This window comes from Mesoplodon densirostris, chromosome 4 (genome assembly GCF_025265405.1).
Source record: "Mesoplodon densirostris isolate mMesDen1 chromosome 4, mMesDen1 primary haplotype, whole genome shotgun sequence".
NCBI lineage: Eukaryota > Metazoa > Chordata > Mammalia > Artiodactyla > Ziphiidae > Mesoplodon > Mesoplodon densirostris.
In genome coordinates, this window is record NC_082664.1 from 13,434,308 (window position 1) to 13,456,499 (window position 22,192).

General features: G+C 48.1%; 1 protein-coding gene across 2 annotated transcripts in view; it reads left to right on the forward strand.

Moving 5' to 3' along the window:
- Positions 1-22: 22 nt before the first annotated feature.
- The window catches only part of FBLN5 (fibulin 5), an 84,786-nt gene continuing 62,616 nt past the window's right edge, over positions 23-22,192 (forward strand). Inside the window, exons 1-4 of one of the 2 annotated variants that reach the window (XM_060095720.1) lie at positions 23-433; positions 4,133-4,187; positions 6,367-6,418; positions 10,245-10,499. In XM_060095720.1, coding sequence (XP_059951703.1) covers positions 417-433; positions 4,133-4,187; positions 6,367-6,418; positions 10,245-10,499 — 379 coding nt within the window. In that variant the 5' untranslated portion in view covers positions 23-416. Of the gene's footprint in view, positions 434-806; positions 958-4,132; positions 4,188-6,366; positions 6,419-10,244; positions 10,500-22,192 lie in introns of those variants that run through there. The other variant, XM_060095719.1, reaches the window with a different exon arrangement.

Consider the following 22,192-nt stretch of genomic DNA (forward strand, 5'->3'; position numbering starts at 1 on the left):
CAGCACTGAGCACTTGGTCCTGGCAGACGCCCCAAGATTGTTGTGAGGCGTCTAGCCAGTTGGTGAGTGCTGTAATCTGAACCAGCTGTGTCCAGACTGAGGCCCCATTTGCATTGTTTAACATACTTAGAAAATGAAGTGTTCATTTTTAACATTCCTCCTCCAATTGGTTTAATGCTGAATTACTGAAGAGGGCTAAGCAAAACCAGGTGCTTTCTCTGTCAGCACTCCAGTGGCTCGGAGGACCCAGGCTCTCCCCTTGTCCTCTCCTCGCCTCGCTCGTCCCCCCTGGAATAAAAGTATCGGCGAGCCCCACAGGCCCAGAGGAGGCCGAAGTTCAGGAACTGCTCCGAGGGTCCCGCGCTGAGAGCTCTCCATCTTTTCCCCCTTGCTTCTCCTGCCCACGCATCTTGGACATGCCAGGATTAAAAAGGTACGTTCTCTGCTCCGGATTTTTTCCTCCAGGGTCTGGAAACCTTACTGAAAACCCGATGGGTGGAAAATAGCTATGGCCGTGATTCAGGCTGTGTCAGGATGTTGGAAAAGGCATTAGCTAGTGATGCAATGATATTGTTAATTGTAAAAAGCTGCGCCTCTGTAATTTCCATCTTGAAGCCTTCTTTTGGGAGTGGGTATTTTATAAGACAGTTTCAGAAGCCAGCATCCGACAGAGGTCGGCAAAAATCTCAGAGCCTGATTCTTTCTTTCTTTTCCGAAAGGGCAGCAAATTTGTGTGCCGTTTAAAATTTTTTTTTAAGTTTTTTTTTTTTTTTAATTTGAGAGATCAATTACTAGTTCACTAGCAATTATTTTGCTGCATCGGCTGCTGGACAGGCGAACGGGCTAGCTGCACATCCCGGGGCTGGATTTGCTCTATGTCTGTGTGGGATTCTCAAAGGGCATGCGACCCAGAAGTCTCGAGCCAATGAAAAGTGGGGACTGCAGACAGAAATGCATGTAAGCAAACATTTTGATATTCCTTAAGGAAATGGAAGTTCCAGTCAAGTGATCGTTAAAGCTTGAAGAATTTTATCTAGATTACATCTGCAGTTTTTATCCAGCGCACTCTTGAAAACGTAGCTGATTTAGACAAAGTGTGTGTGCGTGCGTGCGTGCGTGCGTGTGTGTGTGTGTGTGTGTGTGCTGAAAACGAAGCTGTAATCCTGTCATCCTGGATCGGGGACCAGCACTTCTTTGACAGACAGCCCTGAGATTCAGTTGGTCCCCCACCTCCATCCCCACGCCCACCCCCACCCAGCTTTCCTCCGCTTGAGGATGGAGCCCAAAATAGGTGGACCCACCTGCTTTTGAAAGTTCTGGGGACCAGTTATGAGCATCAAAGGATCCCCCAAATTCTTATAGTTAATTTATTTTGGAGTTTTCTGGAGTTTTTCATGACAAAGTGCAGCTATGGGTGACGCTGTGAGAGCAGCAATGCTTGGATGTTACGTCGTTTTTGGGAAACCGTCTCACTTAAGCCTGGAGCTTACTTGGCCCCCAGGCCCCCGCTGTGGCCCTTGCAGGAGGCCGGGCTTGAGATGGGCTTTCTCAGAGGAGACCTGTCCCAGGACTGCCCTCTAGCCAAAGGGAGTAGGGGAGGTGGGGTAGGGGGAGAAATGGGTTAGCATGCCTTTTCCACTAGGTCTTGAAGTCCACTGCGTTGTCAGCCTGTCCTGTCTCCAACAAAAACGAGACAGGGTTTTATAACCAACCAAAAGGAAACTTCATGTGAAGAAACAGGAAAACGTTGAAATTCATAATATACAGCCTGGAAACGAAATTTGTTATTGTCCTTTCATTCCTTCCAGATATAAATCTGGCTGTTGCGAATATCAAAAAGCCCCGGGATTTGGCTCTGTGCTTTATAAGGTCGGCGCTGTCTCCAGTGTTCTAGAATCTGGCTCACGCAGGCACTCAGATGAAAGGAAAACTTACGGGCTTCCAGGGTCTTTATTCTTTGGATTGAGGACTAGATGAAGGAAGTGGGCTTGCCTCTCCCAACACCACAGTAGGGTCCTGTTTCCTCTGGATGTCACCTTAATTCTGGGGCCCTCCAAGTACCCCAGCGTTGCTGATTCATATGAGCCTTCTGTCATGGATTGAGTGAGTTTTGCAGTCTATTGAATGCTCTTTTTCTGAAGGGAGGGATTGTAAAGTGAAGGTATACATTGACAGTAACAGGTCACTAAATCCAACCAGGTGCCAGGTCCACTGAATGACTGAAGAAGCCTTTGAGATCACCTCCTCCAGGAAGCCTTCCCTGACCTTCCATTCCCTACCCACAGCCTGGCTCTCCTGGCACTCAGTGGGCATTTCTATCAGTGCCCTAACCAAAGGGTGTAGACATTATTGGTTCACGTGGCTCCCCCACCAGCTCTCCAGGGCAGCATCTGGGTCATAGTTTTGTAGTTTTTCTGCCCACCTAGGGTCCAGGCTCACAGCTAGTAATTGCTCAGATAAACTCCTGTTGAACTCAATAATAACAGCACCAGATAAAGCTCTGTATTTGCATAGATTTTTTTAACCACCTTAACAATTTTCAAGTGTCCAGTTCAGTAGTGTTAAGTACATTCACAGTGTTGCTCAATCAATCTCCAGACCTCTTTTCGTCTTGAAAAACTGAAATTCTACACCCATAAACACCTCCCTAATCCCTCCTCCCCCTGCCCCTGACACCCACCGTTCTGCTTTCTGTCTATAATTTTGATTGCTGTCAGTCCTTCATATAAGTGGAATCCAACAGTATCTGTCTTTTTGTGACTGGCTTATTTCACTTAGCATAATGTCCTCAAGGTTCATCCATGTTGTAGCACTTGTCAGAGTTTCTTTCCTTTTTAAGGCTGAATAGTATACCATTGCATGTATATAACACATTGTTTATTCATTTGTTGATGGACACTTGGGTTGCTTCCACCCTTTGGCTATTGTGAATAATGCTGCTATGAACATGGGTGTACAAATATCTCTTTGAGACCCTGTTTTCAATTCTTTTGTATATATACCCAGAAGTGGGATTGCTGGATCATATAGTAGTTCCATTTTTAATTTTTTTTGAGGAACCTCCAGGCTGTTTTCCATAGTGGCTGCACCAACGTACATTCCCACCAACAGTGCACAAGGGTTCCAGTTTCTCCACACCCTCACCAGCTTTTGGCTTTTTTGGTTGTAGCCATCCTGTTGGATGTGAGGTGGTATTGATTTTTTATCTTTAAAGCTAATTGGCGACCACGATTCTGTTGTATAGCAGCTTGTGAATGATGAAGCGTAGAAATCGCAGGTTCAGGGCTTGGTGGCTTATGCAGAAACACAGTTTATTGACACCTCCTCCTAAGTGTCAGCTGTGCTCCTTCTTGGGGCTGCCCAGGTCCCCACGTCCTCTCCTCCATCAGGGTCTGTGTGAGGCGCACTCCGGGAGCACGTGCGTCCCTTCCCCGTGACGCCTCTGTTCCATGGAGCTCACGTGCTTCACGTTTGTACTTTCCTTTCCTCTCCTCATCTGAGGGCACGACGGCTCCTTCACACCGTGGTCATTTCAGAATGAAGATGTTCAAAACTCAGGCAGGTCCCCTTGTGTCAGGAGTAAAGGCCAAGCAGCTGGTGAATACATTGTTAATACCAGGGCGGTGGGCGTTAGATTTGTTCTTGGAAGCAGCAAGACCCTTTATTTTAAAAAATGCCACCGAGGGCTTCCTTGGTGGCGCAGTGGTTGATAGTCCGCCTGCCGATGCAGGGGACATGGGTTCGTGCCCTGGTCCGGGAAGATCCCACATGGCGCGGAGCGGCTGGGCCTGTGAGCCATGGCCGCTGAGCCTGCGTGTCCGGAGCCTGTGCTCCGCAATGGGAGAGGCCACAGCAGTGAGAGGCCCGCGTACGAAAAAAAAAAAATGCCACCGAACACATTATCCCAACATATGAAACCAGTGGAGGGGGCACGGTTCTGTTTGGGGTGGTTGAGGCATCTGGAGTTTCCCCGACCTCTCTGGAGCATCACCTCCCATCCTCCTGCCCAAAGACAAGCACAAGGTGAAGTCATCATTGTAAACACACAGGCAGCACGAGAGGCACGTGTTACCCCAGACCTGGGTCCTGGGAGTATCCTGAGCATTTATATTGACTTCTTGCTCCTCCACAGGATACTCACTGTGACCATTCTGGCTCTCTGTCTTCCAAGTCCTGGGAATGCACAGGTAAGAGTTTTATTTTGTTACTTATCAGGAAGTGTGTTAAAAACCAGGGTGAGGGTGTTCAGCCACGCATCGTGTTGTTTACCTAAACCGAGCTCTTCATTGTACAGAGATTAAAGCTGGGGCTCAGGGAAGTTGAGACTTGCCCCCAGTGACATAGTATATAAGTGGCAGGGCTGGACCTCGGTGTCCCGGTTCCCCATCCAAGACTCTTATAATCAGATCATGCTGCCTCATTTCTGTCCCTTTGGTGGGGCTGGGGGTCTTGACTTAGTGTAAGTGTTAAAAAGTCAAGCGTGTTCTAGTGTTTCTGGGCAGTGGTGCCCCTTCGGTGCCTGCGTGTGGCCCACGTGGGTGGGTGTGGCCGACATGCAGTTGTGAGGCATCTCAGCGCCCAACCCGTGAGGACCCACCTCTGGCCCGGACCCCTGGGAGGAGTGTGTAGGGGGAGCTTGGGCTCCTGGGTGGCTGTGCAGAGAAGCCTGCACCATCCCTGATTTTACAAAGTGATGGTTGTGTCAGCCCTTGAGAAATGTGGACAGATCCCTCCTGAGGAGCTCAGGGCAGCCCCTCTGCATCTCTAGCTCAGAAGTGAGAGAAGCCCCACCTCTGAGCAGGGCTGAGGGGCCATGTAGTCAAATGGAAATGCACATTCATTTGCATGAACCTATAGAAGACATTACAAAGTCACCAACACAGCCTCTCTAACAGTGGGTTACAGCTCAACAGTTCAGAGCCCTGAAATGGAACCAACAAAAATCTCACTAAGTAGACTGATGGTCTCCCAAACTTCCAGGGTATAGGAGGGAAATCTTAGAATTTCAATTCATATTTATTTTGATCACACCCTTTAAATGTTTTTTCCCTTCATATTAAGAATTTTGAAATATATTTCATTGGAGGTGGAAAGAATCTTGGGAAGACTACCAAAGACTTTTAGACCTTGGAAGGACCTTGGTGTCCTCTGATCTAGCTCTGTGGTGACAGTTAACATCTAGATGCAGAGGGGGCGCAGGTTATAGTATAGTGTTTATTGCACTATAGGCACTTTACACGCACTAACAATTTAGTCCTTACAACCACTCAGAAGTAAGTAGTATCCTCTCCATTTTACAGATGAGGAGACTGAGGCATAGAAAAGTTATGCAGTGAATAGGGGCTAGAGTGAGAATTTGAAGCCAGGCAGTGGACTTGAACCCACGCCTGCACTTAGTTGGTGAGCCAGGGCTGCAACTCAAGTCTCTTGGTTTCCTGAACTTTATGGGACCACCTCCTGGCTCATCCGCTCCATTTCTTTGGCCCCAAGGCCCTAAGGTGCCTGAACCCACTCCCAGGAATGCAGGCTAAATCTATCATCTCCACAAACCAGCGCATAGCTCAGGGAAGTTGAACCCCATAAACCGTAGGGAAGGCCAGGGAAGGGACCCCCACAGGCAAAACCACACCTCCTTGACTTATTCCTATAACATGTCAGCTCTAGGGGTGATTGTTGATCCCATGATATTTTTCTAAATGCATGAAGTTGTAACTCAAGTTGTATGTGAAGCCTGCAGCCCTCAGGGACTTTTGAGACCTGGCAGTCTCTGAAAGCAACTCATCTTTGTGTAATTGTCTTCCTGAGGTTAAAATGGAAGAATTTCCCCAATTCTATTTTTCTTAGAAAACTGACTACATCACTGTGCAGATTTATTTTATACACAGACCTCGTAATCAGGTCGAGGATTTCATAGGGGGTGAAGAATTCACGTCGGGCGCTGAAAAGAGGTTAAATAGCACCCAAAGAAAGAGAGTGGTTGCCCTTAAAAGCAGTCCTATCCTCTCTCAGAAAGGGCTGAGCACAGGGCAAGCCTCACTGGGCAGATCAGATGCGATTAGTATTGCTTTTCATGACCAGAGCAGGAAGAAGTCCCCATAACCATCTGCTAAAAATGGGCGTTTTGAAGCAATGATGCAGGGGCTTAAAAAGTAATGCTAAAGTGTAAAATGATTGTAAGAAAATCCCCAAAAAAGGGACAAATAGAGGTTATATAACGCAGATGTTGGTATTATAAATGCCTTGTTTCTTTACCCATTTTCCGTACCTCCTGTGATGCAGTTAGAATACTTTTATAGTGAAAGAAAAAAAAAAAAAGGTTAAGTGAGCAGAATGACCTCTCGTGTTTCTCTCTCTCCCTTCCTGCAGCAACAATGCACTAACGGCTTTGACCTGGACCGCTCATCAGGACAGTGTCTAGGTAGGAAGCTACTGAAGATCCTTCTCTGGGTGGGGTGCAGGGACAGCCCAGTCACAGGACCATTTCTGTCTCAGCCTCATTCGGTGTTGTCAGGTCTGTATCAGCCTTGCCCGTGGAAGAAAACGGTGCCATGGGATGGTTGAAATCAATGACACCCTTCCATTGATCACCTTCTTTGTGCTTGGCACTGGGTAAGCCCTGCGACAGGGCAAAGATGAGCAAGAATTGATCCGCAGCCTCAAGGAGCTCTCCATCTGTATCAGTTTCCTAGGGCTGCCTTTACAAATTGCCACAAGCCTTAGTGGCTTAAACAACACAAATATATGCTCTCACAGGTGCACAGGTCCAAAGACCGATGGGGGTTCTACCAGGCTAACACTGAGGTGACGGCAGGGCGGTGTTCTTTTTCTGGAGGCTTGAGGGAAGAATCCATTTTCTTACTCATGCATATTGTTGGCAGAGTTCAGTTTCTGTTTTTTAAAAGTCGAGATGTAATTGACATACAACATTGTGTAAGTTTAAGGTATGCAATGTGTTGACTTGATACACTTATATATTACAACGTGATGACCACCGTAGCTTAGCTCACACCTCCCTCACATCACATAATTACCATTTCTTTTTTGTGGTGAGAACATTCCGGATTTACTCTCTTAGCATTTTTCAAATATGCAATACAGTGTTGTTCATTATAATCACAATACTGTGCATTATTTCCTTCCAGTTAGAAGTTATCTTCTAACTGGAAGTTTGTACCCTTTACATCTCCCCATTCCCCCCCCCCCCCCCCCCAGCCCCTGATAACCACCATTCTATTCTCTATTTCTGTAAGTTTGGCTTTTTGGATTCCACACATAAGTGATATCATGTAGCATTTGTCTTTCTCTGTCTGCCTTATTTCACGTAGCATAATGCCCTCAAGTTCCTTCCATGTTGCTGCAAATGGCAGGTTTTCCTTCTTTCTCATGGCTGAGTAATATTCATATGATTATTATTAATGTTATATTATTCATATGATGATAATATTAATAATATCACATCTATCTATCTATCTATCCATCTATCTATCTATCTATCCATCCCAAATCTTTATCCACTGATGCACATTTAGGTTGTTTCCGTATTTTGGCTGTTTTGAATAGTGCTTCAATCACCATGGCAGTACAGATATCCCTTCAAGATTCTGTTTTCATTTCCTTTGGATATATACCCAGAAGTGGAATTGCTGGGTCATATGGTATTTCTAGGTTTAATTTTTGGAGGGACCTCCACACGGTCTTCCATAGTGGCTGCATGGATTTACATTCCCACAGAATTCAGTTTCTTGTGGGTGTAGGACTGTGGCCCCTGGTTCCTTGCTGGCTGTCGGCTGAAGGCCTTTTGCAGTTTCTAGAGGCCACCCTCTTCCTTGGCTCACGGCCCCTCCTCCATCTTCGAAGCCAGCAGGTTAAGTCCCTCACGTGTGTCTGTCGTCTCGTCTCTCTGACCAGTGCTTCCGCCTCTTCTTCTACTTGTAAGGATTTGTGTGATTTCACTGGGCCCACTCAGATACTCCTAGATAATGACCCCATCTCAAGCTCTTCTTTTTTATTTTTAAGATTATTTTTTTAAGAGAACCCTTTTAAAAAATTTTTATTTATATTTGGCTGTGTTGGGTCTTCATTGCAGCCCGCCGGCTTTCTCTAGTTGTGGCTACTCTTTGTTGCATTGCGCGGGCTTCTCAGTGCGGTGGCTTCTCATTGCGGAGCATGGGCTCTAGGCACACGGGCTTCCGTAGATGCAGCATGCAGGCTCATAGTTGTGGCTCACGGGCTCTAGAGCACAGGCTCTGTAGTTGTGGCGCACAGGCTGAGTGGCTCCATGGCAGGTGGGATCTTCCTGGACTAGGGCTCGAACCCATGTCCCCTGCATTGGCAGGTGGATTCTTAACCAGTGTGCCACCGGGGAAGTCCCCATCTCAAGGTCTTCTGATTAGCAATTTAATTCCATTCCATCCCTACCTAATTCCCCTTTGCCATGTAACCTACTGTAGCCACAGGTTCCAAGGAAGAGGACAGACATTTTGGGGCTGTTCTCCTAGCGCTCCATCTAGTGGGAGAGGTAGGTCTAGACGGAGTAAACTGTACAGGGTAGAATAAAGTCACTGTCAAGATGAGGTAAAAGCAATCAGCCCCGCAGAAGTAGGGGAGAGAGTGATGCCTTATGTCTGAGGTCAATAAAGAAAGCCTTCACGGAGGTCACATTTGAATTGGGTATTGAAGGATGGATAGGATCCTGAGAAATAGCGTCCCAGGTAGTAGGAACAGCATCAGCAAAGACCAGGGCATTGAAAAGACATTCAGAGTATAGACGAGTTTGTTGTAGATGGAGCATAGGGTATAGAAAAGGAATAAAGCTCTCCCCTCGGGGATATTTTCACCTTTTTAATGATATTTGATTTAGGCCAAATCATTTGTAGTCTCTGAGCTTAGTTAGGGTTGAAAAGAATGATGGGTGGTGGGGAAAAAAAGCCTTGCCTTGGAAGCTCTAGGCTCGCACTTTGACTTAAGGTGAAGGGGGTTGAGAATGTGCCAAGGGATGCAGAGGGGGCGGCAGCTGTCTTTTGTGGCCCACCAGCTTGAATGACGCTTTCAGGCTTACAGCTAGAAAATGGGACTCCACGCTTTCCTTTCCCGAGGCGGGAGTTGGCACGAGTCTCTCAGATGAGGTGGCTGGAGTGAGCGGTCAGGGTTCAGGCCTCTCTCTCCCAGCCTCCAGCCCCACATGGAGCAGACCCCAAGGCTGCTGGGAGGCCCCGGTGCGGGGGGTCAGGGCAGCTGCTCATGCTGGCGCCTCAGTTCAGGCCTCCCCTGTCCCTGGCCCCGCAAGGCTGATTTTCTAGAGAACCTACCCCCCTGCCACTCCCACTCCGCTCTAGACACAACAAGCAGAGCACCAGCCTGGCTGGAAACGGGCCCTGTTTGTTGGCACGGTGTGAGCCTGACTCTCAAGTAAGTCTCTGCTTTCCCAATATGAAGCTAGCTCTCGGCCAAGCCTTGTCTTTCTGGATGCAGCAGACTCTTTCTCCCCGCCCAGCTGGTACTTGGAGTAGAAGTGGGTACAATTATTAGGTCCATCCCAGCGTTTCCCGAGTGTCATGTGGACACAAAAGAATACCTGAGATGTTTTTAGGTGATACATCCACAGATAAACAATCTTTATTTTAATCGTTATATATTTATTTTTACTTACCTTCTATTTTTGATCATTGATAGGGTTTTTTTCATTTGCTGTCGTGACGTAAGATGGAAAAAATATGTTTACTTGGGTTTTCTTTTTCTTTCTTTTTTTTTTTTTTTATGTGGCCCATTTTTAAAGTCTTTATTGAATTTGTTACAATATTGCTTCTGTTTTATGTTTTGGCTTTTGGGCCCCAAGGCCTGTGGGATCTTAGCTCCCTGACCAGGGATGCAAACCCACACACCCTGCACTGGAAGGCAATGTCTTAACCACTGGACAGTCAGGGAAGTCCCGACTTGGGTTTTCAATGTGGGTTCATTTAAGAGAAAAGTATTAAGCATGTGACAGTACAGGTTTTGGCAGCTATGGCCCAAACATCATGATGATGGTATTTGATGGCTGATGTTTGGGTGACACTTGTCAATTTGATTCAATTCAGCCAATATTTGGGGAGTAGCTGCCAGGCGCAGCCCTACATGTTTGGGAGCAGATGCTAGTAAAGAGTGTTTTGGGGTCCTTCATGGTGTTCTTGGTACAGAGCTCTGCTGAACTTTGCACAGTGTGGCCAAGGGGCCACTAACGCCTGTCCTTTCTGTGGCCCTTGCAGATATTGATGAGTGCCGGACCATCCCTGAGGCCTGCCGAGGAGACATGATGTGTGTTAACCAAAACGGCGGGTATTTATGCATCCCCCGAACAAACCCAGTGTATCGAGGGCCCTACTCCAACCCCTACTCCAACCCCTACTCAGGTCCGTACCCAGCAGCTGCACCCCCGCTGTCAGCTCCAAACTACCCCACGATTTCGAGGCCTCTCATGTGTCGCCTTGGATACCAGATGGATGAAGGCAACCAGTGTGTAGGTGAGTAGCCCAGCGTCCTAGGCTTCCTCTCCATTGGTGAAGGCATCGTCCTAGTCTAGCAGGTCAACCCCAAATGGGAGGTCAGTTCCCATGCAATGAGCCAGTGAAACAACCTACGTGGTACATGGTTCTTTCACTCTTAGCAGCCTGTGTCTCTGGGTACCCTCCCACCTAGGGGGGAGTTTAGTTTGCTGTCTTATTGATAGTCCTTCAGAAAGCCAATTTGTTTTTTCTTTATTTTCATCTATCTATCTATCATCTATGTATCTATCTATCGATCTATCTACCTATCATCTATCTATTTCTATCTATCTATCAATCATTCATCTATGTATCTGTCTATCGATCTATCTACCTATCATCTATCTGTCATCTATTTCTATCTATCTATCTGTCTATCTATCTATCTATCTATCAATCATTCTTCTATGTATCTGTCTATCTGCCTTTAGATCATATCTATCATCTATCTGTTTGAAGACCAAGGTCATGTTTTCTCTCTTCGATAACAAATATATCTGGTCAGATGCAGTAAGTGAATCCCAGAGAGAAGATCTAGAAAGGACCAGCTTTCTAGGGTCTTCAGCATCACTCACCCTCGAATGGAACGTTTGCTCCTGAAACAAAAGACGCCTTGAGGGCCAAGGCCAACTGTTCTGGAAAGAAAGTGGGTTCCTTGGGTGGAGACCAGGGTTCTTTTGCCCAAAGGGAGCCTCGCTGATGGGAGCGCATAGCAAGAGTGGACCTTCGGGAGGAAGGAGACGCCACATGCCGTGATGTCCCCAGGCTGTTGGCAAGTGGTGTGACAGGTGCCCTGGTATGCACTGGTGCTCTGTTGGCCAGTGTGGCCTTGGTGGAGGTTTACCTGGGCTCCTCCCTTGTTGCTTCAGCTTTGGTTGGACCAAAACTTTGCAACTGTCTCCAGCTTTGGGAGATGGTCTAGAGTGATGACGGCTCCGAACTTTTTGATCATGCACCCCATCTGCAAAATCTTTCTGAGCCTGGACCATTACCATATGCATGTTTATAAATTACATGCATATCCTGTTATTCTAATATGGTTGGAGGAGTGTAAAGTATATGTAAGAAATAGAAAATTTTAAAGGATGTGATCAAAATAAATATGAATTGAAATCCTAATATTTCCTTCCTATACCCTGAAAGTTTGGGAGACCATCAGTCTACTTAGTGAGATTTTTGTTGGTCCCATTTCAGGGCTCTGAAGTGTTGAGCTGTAACCCACTGTTAGAGAGGCTGTGTTGGTGATTTTGTAATGGCTTCTATAGGTTCATGCAAATGAATGTGCATTTCCATTTGACTACATGGAAATAATATGCAAACAAGTATCTTTCAGAGCTAAAAGGGAAAATTGGATACACCTTAACTAAACTTTTCTATTCTTACTGGTCTCAAGGGGGGTGTGTGTGTATGTGTGTGTGTGTGTGTGTGTGTGTGTGTGTGTGTGAGGGGGTGGGGGTGGGCGGGGAGCTGGCCAGTGGTCACTTTGAACATAGATAAGCGTTCACGGGAAAGAGTAGACTGAATCAAGCCGTGGACTGAAGCACTGGGGGGGAAGATAGTAACGTACTTCCTTATAACCAGTAGAACAATAGGCCGCTGTAACTGGCAGGGACTTTAACAATCTTTAACTGCAGCCTCTTCCTTTTATAAAAAAGGGAATGTGGACTCCACCAAGTTAGGTAATTACGGGAGTCCAGCTCTCCTGACAACCAGCCTACATTTTCCTAACTCACCCATGTGACCTCTCTCGTTTGGTAGAAGAGAAATGATCCCGAAGCAAATGCAGAGAAAGAGAGGTTGGGGGTGGGGTGATGCTCTTCCACGATGTCCTGTGGGGCTGGATAAGCTGAGTGACCATGTGCACATCTTGAAGTGAGGAAGGGGGTGGAGTGACCCGCCGAGTCACTCCAGGGTTTCGGGAGGGGCTTCGGGGGGCCGTAGGGCTCCCTGATGTCTTGGGCAGTCCTGCAGGCCCCTTTTGGGGAACAGCCTGGAATGGCCACAGGGCTCTCTGAAGCACCCCCCTCCCTCCCACAGCCCTCTTTCCAGGATCCCAGTGCCCTCGAGAATAAGGCGCGGCTGGGAACCCTGTTTATCTCCTGGTCCCTGTGACATCATGCACTTTTACAGTCCCCAACCTGTCACACGGGAGATGTGGAGTCTTCATAATGGCCCTTTTGTAAGGAGTATACGATCCAGGAACCCTAGGAGGACTGGCACCCGGCCCGTCCACTTCCAAAAAGTTCAGCCTTATGCATTCATAAGTCCCGGGTTCCTTCCAACCTCCCTTCACCCCACCCTGCCTTTTCTGGTTTACACAGCTCCTTCTGGGCATTATGAGAGGGGAAGTCATGGGGAGGGGGCCCCAGAAGGACCGGAACAGGGATGAGAGAGGCGGGCCTGGGAACAGGCCACAGGGAAGCAGGGCTCAGAGACGGGGGAAGAGGGGGGAGGAACCGAAGGAACCGAGAGGGGGACGTTGTTGAAAGGAGAAGCAGGTGATTGGGGTTGTCACTGCCAGAGAAGGAGTGTCCTTGTTTCCCAGAATGTAGGTCTGATCCTGGGGAGGAAGCTGGAGTGAGCAGCTCCAGTGTGATGGGGAGAATTGGGAAACGCTTCTAAAACTTGGGTGTTCTGCGAGAGGAAGACCACATCTCCAGGGGGCCTTCTCCTCCTCTTCCTCCTCAATGTAGAAAATAATCAACAGCAGTAATGACGGCAGCAGTAGGAATAAAACCAAACATGTAGTGCTGCGTGCCAGGATCTTTACCTGAATGAACATGTTGAATCCTCACCACAACCCCTGCGGTAGGACTGTTGTTGTTCCTGTTGGCCCTGAAGCACAGAGAGGTTAAGAATCTGTCCAAAGTCACACAGCAAATGAGGACCGAGCCAGGATTGGAACCCATTCAGGCTCTGGATGAGGAAACTGAGGCTCAGCGAGGTAAAAGTTTGTTCAAGCTTCTCACGAGTCAGTCCTGGAGCCATGATGAAACACTAGGGCTTTCTCTTGCCTTCTTTTTTTGGGAAATAATTTTTTTTTTTTTTTTTTTTTGCGGTTCACGGACCTCTCACTGCTGTGGCCTCTCCCGTTGCGGAGCACAGGCTCCGGACGCACAGGCTCAGCGGCCATGGCTCACGGGCCCAGCCGCTCCGCGGCATGTGAGATCTTCCCAGACCGGGGCACGAACCCATGTCCCCTGCATCGGCAGGCGGACTCTCAACCACTGCGCCACCAGGGAAGCCCTGTAAATAAATTTTTGTTCTGTAAAACTTTGAACCTAGGCAAAAGCAGAGAGGTCATTATGAACACTTGTCTACTCTTCACCCAGTTTGGTAATTCTCAACACAGACCCACTCTCATTTCTTCTTTACTCTGACCCAGTGGATCAATTTAAAGCAAATCTCAGGCATCAAATCATTTTATCCTTAAATACTTCAGAATGTATCTCTAAGAGATAAAAGCTTCTTTAAAAAATCATAGTCACAATACCATTATCAAACCTACAAAAATCAACAATAATTCCTTTTTATCATTAAATACCTGGGTGGGATTCAACTTTCCTTGGTCATTTCATAAGTGTCCCCTTTCTATTGTTTTCTTTTAGAATCAGATCCAAACAAGGTCTACAGATTGCATTTGGTTGACAAATCTCTTAACCATCTCTTAATCTTCTTTGTCTCTCTTACCACGTATTTGTTGAAGAGGCTGAGTCGTTTGTCCTGTAGAATTTCCTGCATTTGGGATATTGCTGCTTGTGTTCTCGGGGTGGTATTTAACGTATTCCTTCAACTCTCTATTTTTCCATAAACTGGTAGTAGTTAAATCTAGAGGCTTGATCCAATTGAAGTTTAAATTTTTGGCCAACTGTTTCCTACGTAGTGCCCTTGCTCTTTTGTCCTTCCCATGCCCTGGTTTCTTCCCATAAACTGTAAGTAAGTCTGCCTTAAAAAAGCAAGTGGACACTTTTCACTGAGGCTTACTCTTTCCGGGTTTTGGACCCACTTTCAAGGCAGCAATTTCCTGCCTTGTCCCCTGCCTCTGTAGGCTGGGCAGGGCCAGGCTCAGAGCCCGGGTCCCCTGAAGCCCTGAGCTTCCTTGTTGACCTCTCTGTTTGGTGTTCCACTAGGGAGGTGACTAGACCCTGCTCTTTCTGGAACAAAGTTTGGCCTCAGATTTGAGTCCACAAGCCCCAAGATGTAAATCTGGATCACTCAGGACCTTTGCAGGCAGAGTGATGCAGGCGGTAATCCAAGAATTACAGTTCAGGAACCAAGAAAGTTTTTGTCATCAAGAAAACTGGCATCTTGGCTTGGGGGTGCTCAGCACCAGGGCAACTTCCATGAGGGTGGTGGACTCATGGCTGGTTAGACTGTGTCCCCCAGACGCTGGCCCCTTGGGAGATCTGGTGGTCAGCATCTCAGAGGATGGAGAGCCAGATAGACATGGTTACTGGCAAGGAAGAAAGGGCTGATGCAGGAAAGGCAGGATGCTGTGGAGTTAACACTATTGGTGCTGAAGGCTCAGGGAGGGGTGAGCTGAGCGACTGGGCACCTGGGATTTGAACCCCCGTTAAGGAACCTTTCTATCGTCATACTGCCTCTGAGAATAGGACCTTTGGCTAGGGTCCCTGAATGTTAATGCCACTTGTTTACGCGTATTTGTCCCGTTTGGGGCTCAACTCGTCACCACTCTGGGTGGACATTCTTCGTTCTGGCTGTGCTAATCAGCTTGGCTCAGTGTCAAATCTAGGGACTCCACCAATAACTAATGCTCGTGAAATGTTTCACAACTGAGAAAGCAGTCTTTTACTAGAGCCGCGCTACCCCAGGGACTGAAGGAATTCCTCTGGTCATTTGTGAAGTTACAAGCAATATCTTTATACTCCCTCCTGGCCTGGGGTTTTCTCATTGATCAAAGCGCCTGAGCGGGCAGAGAGGAACACAAATGGATCCTTTTGGAAGATGAATGGCATTGGCCTGAGGCTTTCTCTTGAGTTATTTTTCCTGAAAGCCGGCCAATGTCTATTCAGTCACTGTTTATAGAGCACCTCTTTGGTGCCAGGCTCTGGCTTAGGCCCTGAGGGGGGCAGGGAGTCTGGGCACAGCCGTGGGGCTGTCTTCAGAGCTTACCGTCAAGGAAGGGAGATTAGTCACGGAACTAGCAGCTGAACTATCAGGTGGCCTCTGATTGATTCCTGAGAAGTTCGAAGAGAAGGCAGAGGTGGGAAGGCTGTGTGTGCTGGAGTGGAGAGGGCTGGAACTGGGAAGCCAGCCAGGCCTTGATTCTCACCTTGGTTTGGCCACTTCCTGGCTGTGAGACTGGAGCCTCAGTTTCCTCATCTGTTAAATGGGTACAACAATGCCTACCTCACAGATAACATGTGAAAATATCTTGCCCGGTGTCTGCATGGAGTATCACGTGGTAAATGTTAATTGAGAAAGATCCTAGGGTCTTGAGATAACCTGTAGAGAGTCATCGAGTCTGAAAATGTATTGAGGGCCTAGTTCTTGCAAACTTTTAAAATGACCTAAAACCGAGCGTGGTACTCACCCACCTTGCAGACCTTGCTGGGCTTTGCCCAGTTCAGTGCTTAATGAGACTTCAGTCAGATGCTTCGAGATGCCGGCAAAGGCTAGGTTTATTTCATTGTGGAACAAAACAATTAACTACCCAGCAGGTAAGAGAAGGGCAAGAGTGCTTGGATGGGGCAGCCGCCTGCAGGCTTTTCTTCTTACTTTTTTAATACAGGTTTGAAACCAAGCCCTCCAGATGAGACCGGAAAGAGAGTACAGGAAGCAGAAACCACTCGGTTCTTTAGCTGCTAAAGGCATCAGGACCAGGCAGCCCTGGTGAGGAGGGGGACCCAGGATTGAGGTGGGACACAGTCAGGTTTGCTCAGATGTCCTTGTGAACTGGGCCTCAGCAAGCCTGTTCACATGCGGCCCCCCCCCCAACTCAGGTTGTCCCATGTTGCTTCAGGTCTCTCCCGATCATTGGCTGGGACGGTGAGCAAGCAGCTTAGCCTCTCTGAACCTCAGTTTTTCCATCTGTAAATAGGGATGACAGCATTAACTATTCGTGTAGGATATTTGTGAGAATTCAATGTGATAGTGCACGTGCCTGGTCTAGTATGGAGGCTGGCTCTCAGGAAGGGTTAATAACACCGAGTTGTTCTAATGGTATTTTTACTGTGTCAGATCTCATCATTCTGCGATGAATTCTCCTATTCCAAACCCCTAGTCCTGTTATTGTTTATTCTTTCCTCTGGGAATTAGACTTAAGGATGCAAGGCTTTTCGGGGGTTGAGGGTTGAATTCTTGCCACTTTCAGTGTCAGGGGTTGGGGTTACTTGTGCTTCCAAGGAGAATACAGCAGAGAAGGGGCTCTAGGAGGCTGGGCAGAGCGGCTCTTCTTAGACGTGAATGTGCCCCTGAGTCACCTGGGGAAATGCAGAATCTGACTCTGCAGGTCTGGTCTGGGGCCTGAGGTTCTGCATTTTGCAGAAGCTCCTGGGTGATGTGATGCTGCTGGTCCAGGAAGGCTCTTGTCCGTCTGTCTACTCTTAGGTAGGTCTGCATTTAAAGAAAGGTAAAAACTTTATTTTTTAAATGAAATTCCTATATTATATGAATCTGTTAGAAGAATGTATTACTTTTGTTTAAAAACAAAAACAAAAAATCCAAAAGAAATGTTTTTAAAGCCTAAATTGAAGCTGTAGTGGTAAAGGCAGGACATCAGTAAGAGCTGCACTCTGATCCCAGAGTAGCTGTGTGCCATTAAGAAAGTCACTTGGAGGCTTCCCTGGTGGCACAGTGGTTGGGAGTCCGCCTGCCGATGCAGGGGGCGCGGGTTCGTGCCCCGGAGTGGCTGGGCCCATGAGCCATGGCTGCTGGGCCTGCGCGTCCGGAGCCTGTGCTCCGCAGCGGGAGAGGCCACAGCGGTGAGAGGCCCGCATACTGCAAAAAAAAAAAAAAAAACCAAAAAAAAAGAAAGTCACTTGGCTTCTCTGGCCTAAGATTTATTACCTGTAAAAAGAAGGGATTAGGGGTCTTAATATGGGGTCTGTGGATGGAATTTAGGGGATCCATTTTCATCTTTTTTCTCTACTAACTTCTTATGAAATTTAGTATTATTTTTCTTTATAGAGGCAGTAAGCCACAGGACTCTTAGCAATACCTGTGGCAGTATTAACAAGAGAAACACAGATATTTATACATCACATTACAGCTGTACCAGTTATTCTGACATATTTTGAGGTTTTTGATGTATTTTGAAGTATTATTTTGAAGTATTCTCACTTACCGTTACTTCAAAATTGTAGGAGATATTAGACCTGCTGTCCAGTCCTGTCATTTCTTATTTTTGTCACTGATAAAGAAGCATGTATATTACTATACATATTACACATTTGTTTAAAAAATATTTTGATAACTGTCTTTCAGTGTAATTGGGTTCTTTCATAATCCTGTGAATTTAATGTATGCAGTTAAAAGCATTATTCTGAGAAAGGGTCCATGGCTTCATCGGTCTGCAAAACGCATTCCCTGGACCAGATGATTTCTTCAATTCCCAGTCCTTAGGAAAGATAATGTTTGTGTCCAGACAGCCTGGGTTTTCTGTTAACTCGTTCTCACCTGGATCACTCGTGATGTGGTCCTTCTCTACTTGTGTGTTTCAACCAGCCCACGCGCTTGGTGACATCTTCTGCTAGGACCATGTCAGTCCTCCATTTATGAGGAAACCCGAACCACCCACAGTTGGAGCCACCCATGGGGACTGGCCCCGGCCTGTGGTGAGGTCCAGGGCACTGGCCAGCCTCCGCGCTGGGTGGGAACCCACTGTGGGGCACGCCCAGCCCTGGGTGCCTTTGTGTGTGAAATAGGCACTTCCCCGCTGCCTAGCGTGGCAATTTTCTCAATGAATCACAACTTTTTCTTGGCTCTCACCTTATGTTCCTTGGTCTGGTCGTGTTCCTTTTCAATATGTTCCATTCTGGGATTAGCCATTTGTGTGTACAGAGCAAGTGTGGGAATTGCAAGAGGATGGAGATGTGGGAACTTTGAGCAGCAGCACGATCCAGCTTTGCTTTTGATGGTTCCAGTGAAGGCAGGTGTTAAGGCCAGATCTCCAGAGAACCCCTGCTGGAGGACCATTGCAGCCCATTCAGCCATGTGTGCTTGAAGTCAGTGGGAGATGCATGTGATGATGCTTCTCAAAGAGGCACAGTGGTTCTGGATGTGTGGGAAGGTGTCTGTACCTCCTCCTTTGTCGTCGAGACTGGTTGTAGATTTCTTTTCAAAGATCCTTTGGATGAAGGGGGGTGAGCACACCACGGGCAAACTTGAGAGCAGAACTGCTCGCATAGGTTCTGCGCCCGCCTTGGCAGCTTCTGCAGGAGCTCTGCATGGCTCTGCTCTGCGTGTGTGCATGGTGTCTGCGGCTCCCGCCCCCACCCCAGCGTGATGCAAGAAACAGAGTGATTTGGGAACTCTCTGTGCTATTAGGAAAGGATGAAAGGAAATAAAGAAGTAAAAATACCGTATGAAAGCAAAGTATCAGTGTTACGGAGAGTGTGTGCATGCGTACTGATTGAAAACCATATGAAACTGATCAGTATGGTCAGTTTCAAAATCAGTATGAAACTGATTAAAACCATAAATTAGGAATCATATTTAATGTTGCCAACAAGAGCCTCAAGCAAATATCATCTGCGAGGCCCAAGTTATAATACCTGCTGTTACCCAAAGAAAGGGGATCTTTGGTTTCTCAAAGGCCTGGAGGGAGTCGGTGACGAGGCCAGGGAGTGGTGGGAGGCAGTTGGATGCGTGGGGAGATTCAGAGATGCTGGGGTTCGAACCCCATCCCCGCACAGGTGCCTGGCTCCGAGCGGTAAACTCTCCGAGTGGCCTGTCTACCAGACGGGATGATAGTACTTACTTTGTGGGGTTGTTTTTAGCAAAGGATGTGCTGAGTGTCTGACAGTCCTGTCTGCAACCCCTAAACAATTGCTGCTGTCATTCTCCCTACCCCTTCCCGGAGGGGCAGCCACTCTGTTGCGTCATATCTTACCAATCCCTGCCCAGGCACAGGGGCAGACAGGGGGCAGGTGCTTGCTGGCGCCTTATCCCAGGTGGGGAGGTTTGAGGAGGGAGAAGGAAAGGGGAGGACTTCCCTGGCGGCCCAGTGGTTAGGACTCTGTACTTCCACTGCAGGGGGCACGGGTTCGATCCCTGGTCAGGGAACTAAGATCCTGCATGCCAAGCATTGTGGCCAAAAGAAAAAAGAAGAAGTCTAGGGAAAGGCACTGCATTTGGGTTTGCGACCACGTGCTGATTCTTCTCCCCGGCTCCACTCAGCCAGAGGGCCTGCCTTTGAGCTGTTCTCTGGGACCCTCTTACCCCTGGGGGTGCCTAGGAGGCAGATGGGTACATTCATTCTCTTCCTTTGGCTGCCAGCCTCTCTGGACACATGGACATGCAGACAGACAGAAAGACAGACTCCAGGCCACGCTGGCTGGGCAGGCAGTGACTGGGAAGTGCTGGTAGGCTGGTCTGACCCGTCATCAGAGAGAACCCTGAGTCAGATGACCCCAGAGCAGTCTGACTGGTCTCCCACTTGGAGGCAGAAAGGCCGCGGCTTCCTGGCAGCCCCCAGGTGTGTGACAGAGGGCAGGCAGGTGCCCACGTGCTCTCACCAGGGCGTGGGTGTTGGGAGTTGGGACTGTGGCAGGAGGTTTCCTTGGACGCAGCCAGCATCCACTGTTTATCCTCAGCATCTGGCAGCGTGAATTCTCAATAAGCTATTGACAACTAATGAATGAATGAGTGAAGGGATGAATGGAAGGAGAGTGTGGGCACCGTTCAACTCAGGCGAGTGGGGGTACCTTCACTCACTTCCATACTCGGTCTCTCATCACCCCTCAAAGCCCACCCCCGACCGGCCCCCACTGTGCTGGGTGCCGAGGGAGGACCCAGATGACCAAGCATCTCTCTGTTCCTTGCACGCCAGGGCCATGGTTACTGTGTGTGCCCCCGCACCTGGCATGCTTCCTTGGACCACCGGCACTCAGTGGGTGTTGAACTGAATTGAATTTACACTGTAGCTGAGGGGCTGATGGGAAAAGATGCTTGTGAAGAAGCATCTGTTCAGACTGATTTACAAAGAGACCTACCTCCACCGTCCTGCAGGCTTTGGGCTGTGCCACAGGGGAATCTGTGGCAGGCTGTGTTCTTTCCACCTTGGACCTGGGACTTTGTTTCTCTGCCATGGGGGGGATGGGCTCTCAGGGATCCTCCTCCAGCCGGGGTCAGCTCCTCGCAAAACTCCAAGGGGCGCCATTCAATTGTATGACATGCCATTGGCAACCCCTGGAGCCCAGCAACCAGCAGGAGGCTCCTGTTTGTCTTGGAAACAGAGGTGCATGCTTGGGGGAGGGTCCCCGGGCCATCTCCTTGGGGGCTGGCAGGGAAAGGACATTCACAGGATTCCTTCCCTCCAGAGGGACTCAGACATCAGACTGGATGTTAAGGACTGACCTCCCATTCCCCTCGGCTTTTCGGAGCCGGGCCAGAGGGGAGATGGGGACAGCCAGCCCTGGGCCCTGCCCCAGGCAGCCAGCATCCACAGGCTCCAGAGGACGCAGGCGGGGCGGGGCGGTGAGGCGTGGGGGACTTGTCAGTGTGAACTGACTTTCCTTCAAGCTAAAACATTTGCAGAAACCCAGACAGAGTTGATTTATGAGCCCCACATATTTCACAGGTCTTAACGCATCCCCCAGGAATCAATGAGGTCAGACAGAACAGACTTTGCATCCGGAATCAGTATGAAATTGGCATCTTCAACAGTTCCCATGGGAAGCAAGGGATAATAATTTAAGGGAGATTATATTAAATATTGCAAAGACACAAAAAAACCTGGACTCTGCTTCATTGCCGTTGGGGAGAAAGACAAGTCATCTGTTTTCTGCATCGGAGCTGGATGAGGGGTGGCCATTTCTGCTGAAGCCACTGTGCCCAAAATGAAGCATGATGGGGGTGGGGGGGCGCTAGGGCAGGCGATGAACTCCGAGCCAACTTAGCAGTGACCGCAGCATCCTGTACTGTGTCCTCTGCTGCGTGCTCTGTAACTGTGATAAATAGACATTTGTGATTATTTATTTAATGGCTCTCTGTCCAGCAGGAACTTTCTGTCTTGTTCACCGTTGTATTTTTAGCACCTGATAAATATTTGTTGAACAAGCAGAAAAGCGACATGTGGTGAATTGTATGTATAGTGTTCAAATGAGTGAGAGAAACTGATTACATCTCAGGCACAGTTGTCCACATAGTTGTCCATCATTAATGGACTTCATTCATTTATCATTTCCATGCTGGGGTCTGTGCTGTGCACACAAAGATAAATCAGGCATCATCACTACCTTCGGGAATTCACACTCTCTTGCCAGGAGTTGAGGTAGGTTGGTAGGACGTAGGGAACTCAACACATACATAGTTATAGCCCAAGGTAATGGGACAGCAGCCAAAGCAGGTACGAGGCTCTCTGTTGGCCCTGGCTGGAGTGATCACAGAATCCGTCCATAAGGACAGGTGTTACACATCTGTGCATCCATTTGATTATACACATATTCACTGAGCATGTCTCTGTGTCAGACACTGCCAAGTGCTGGGAG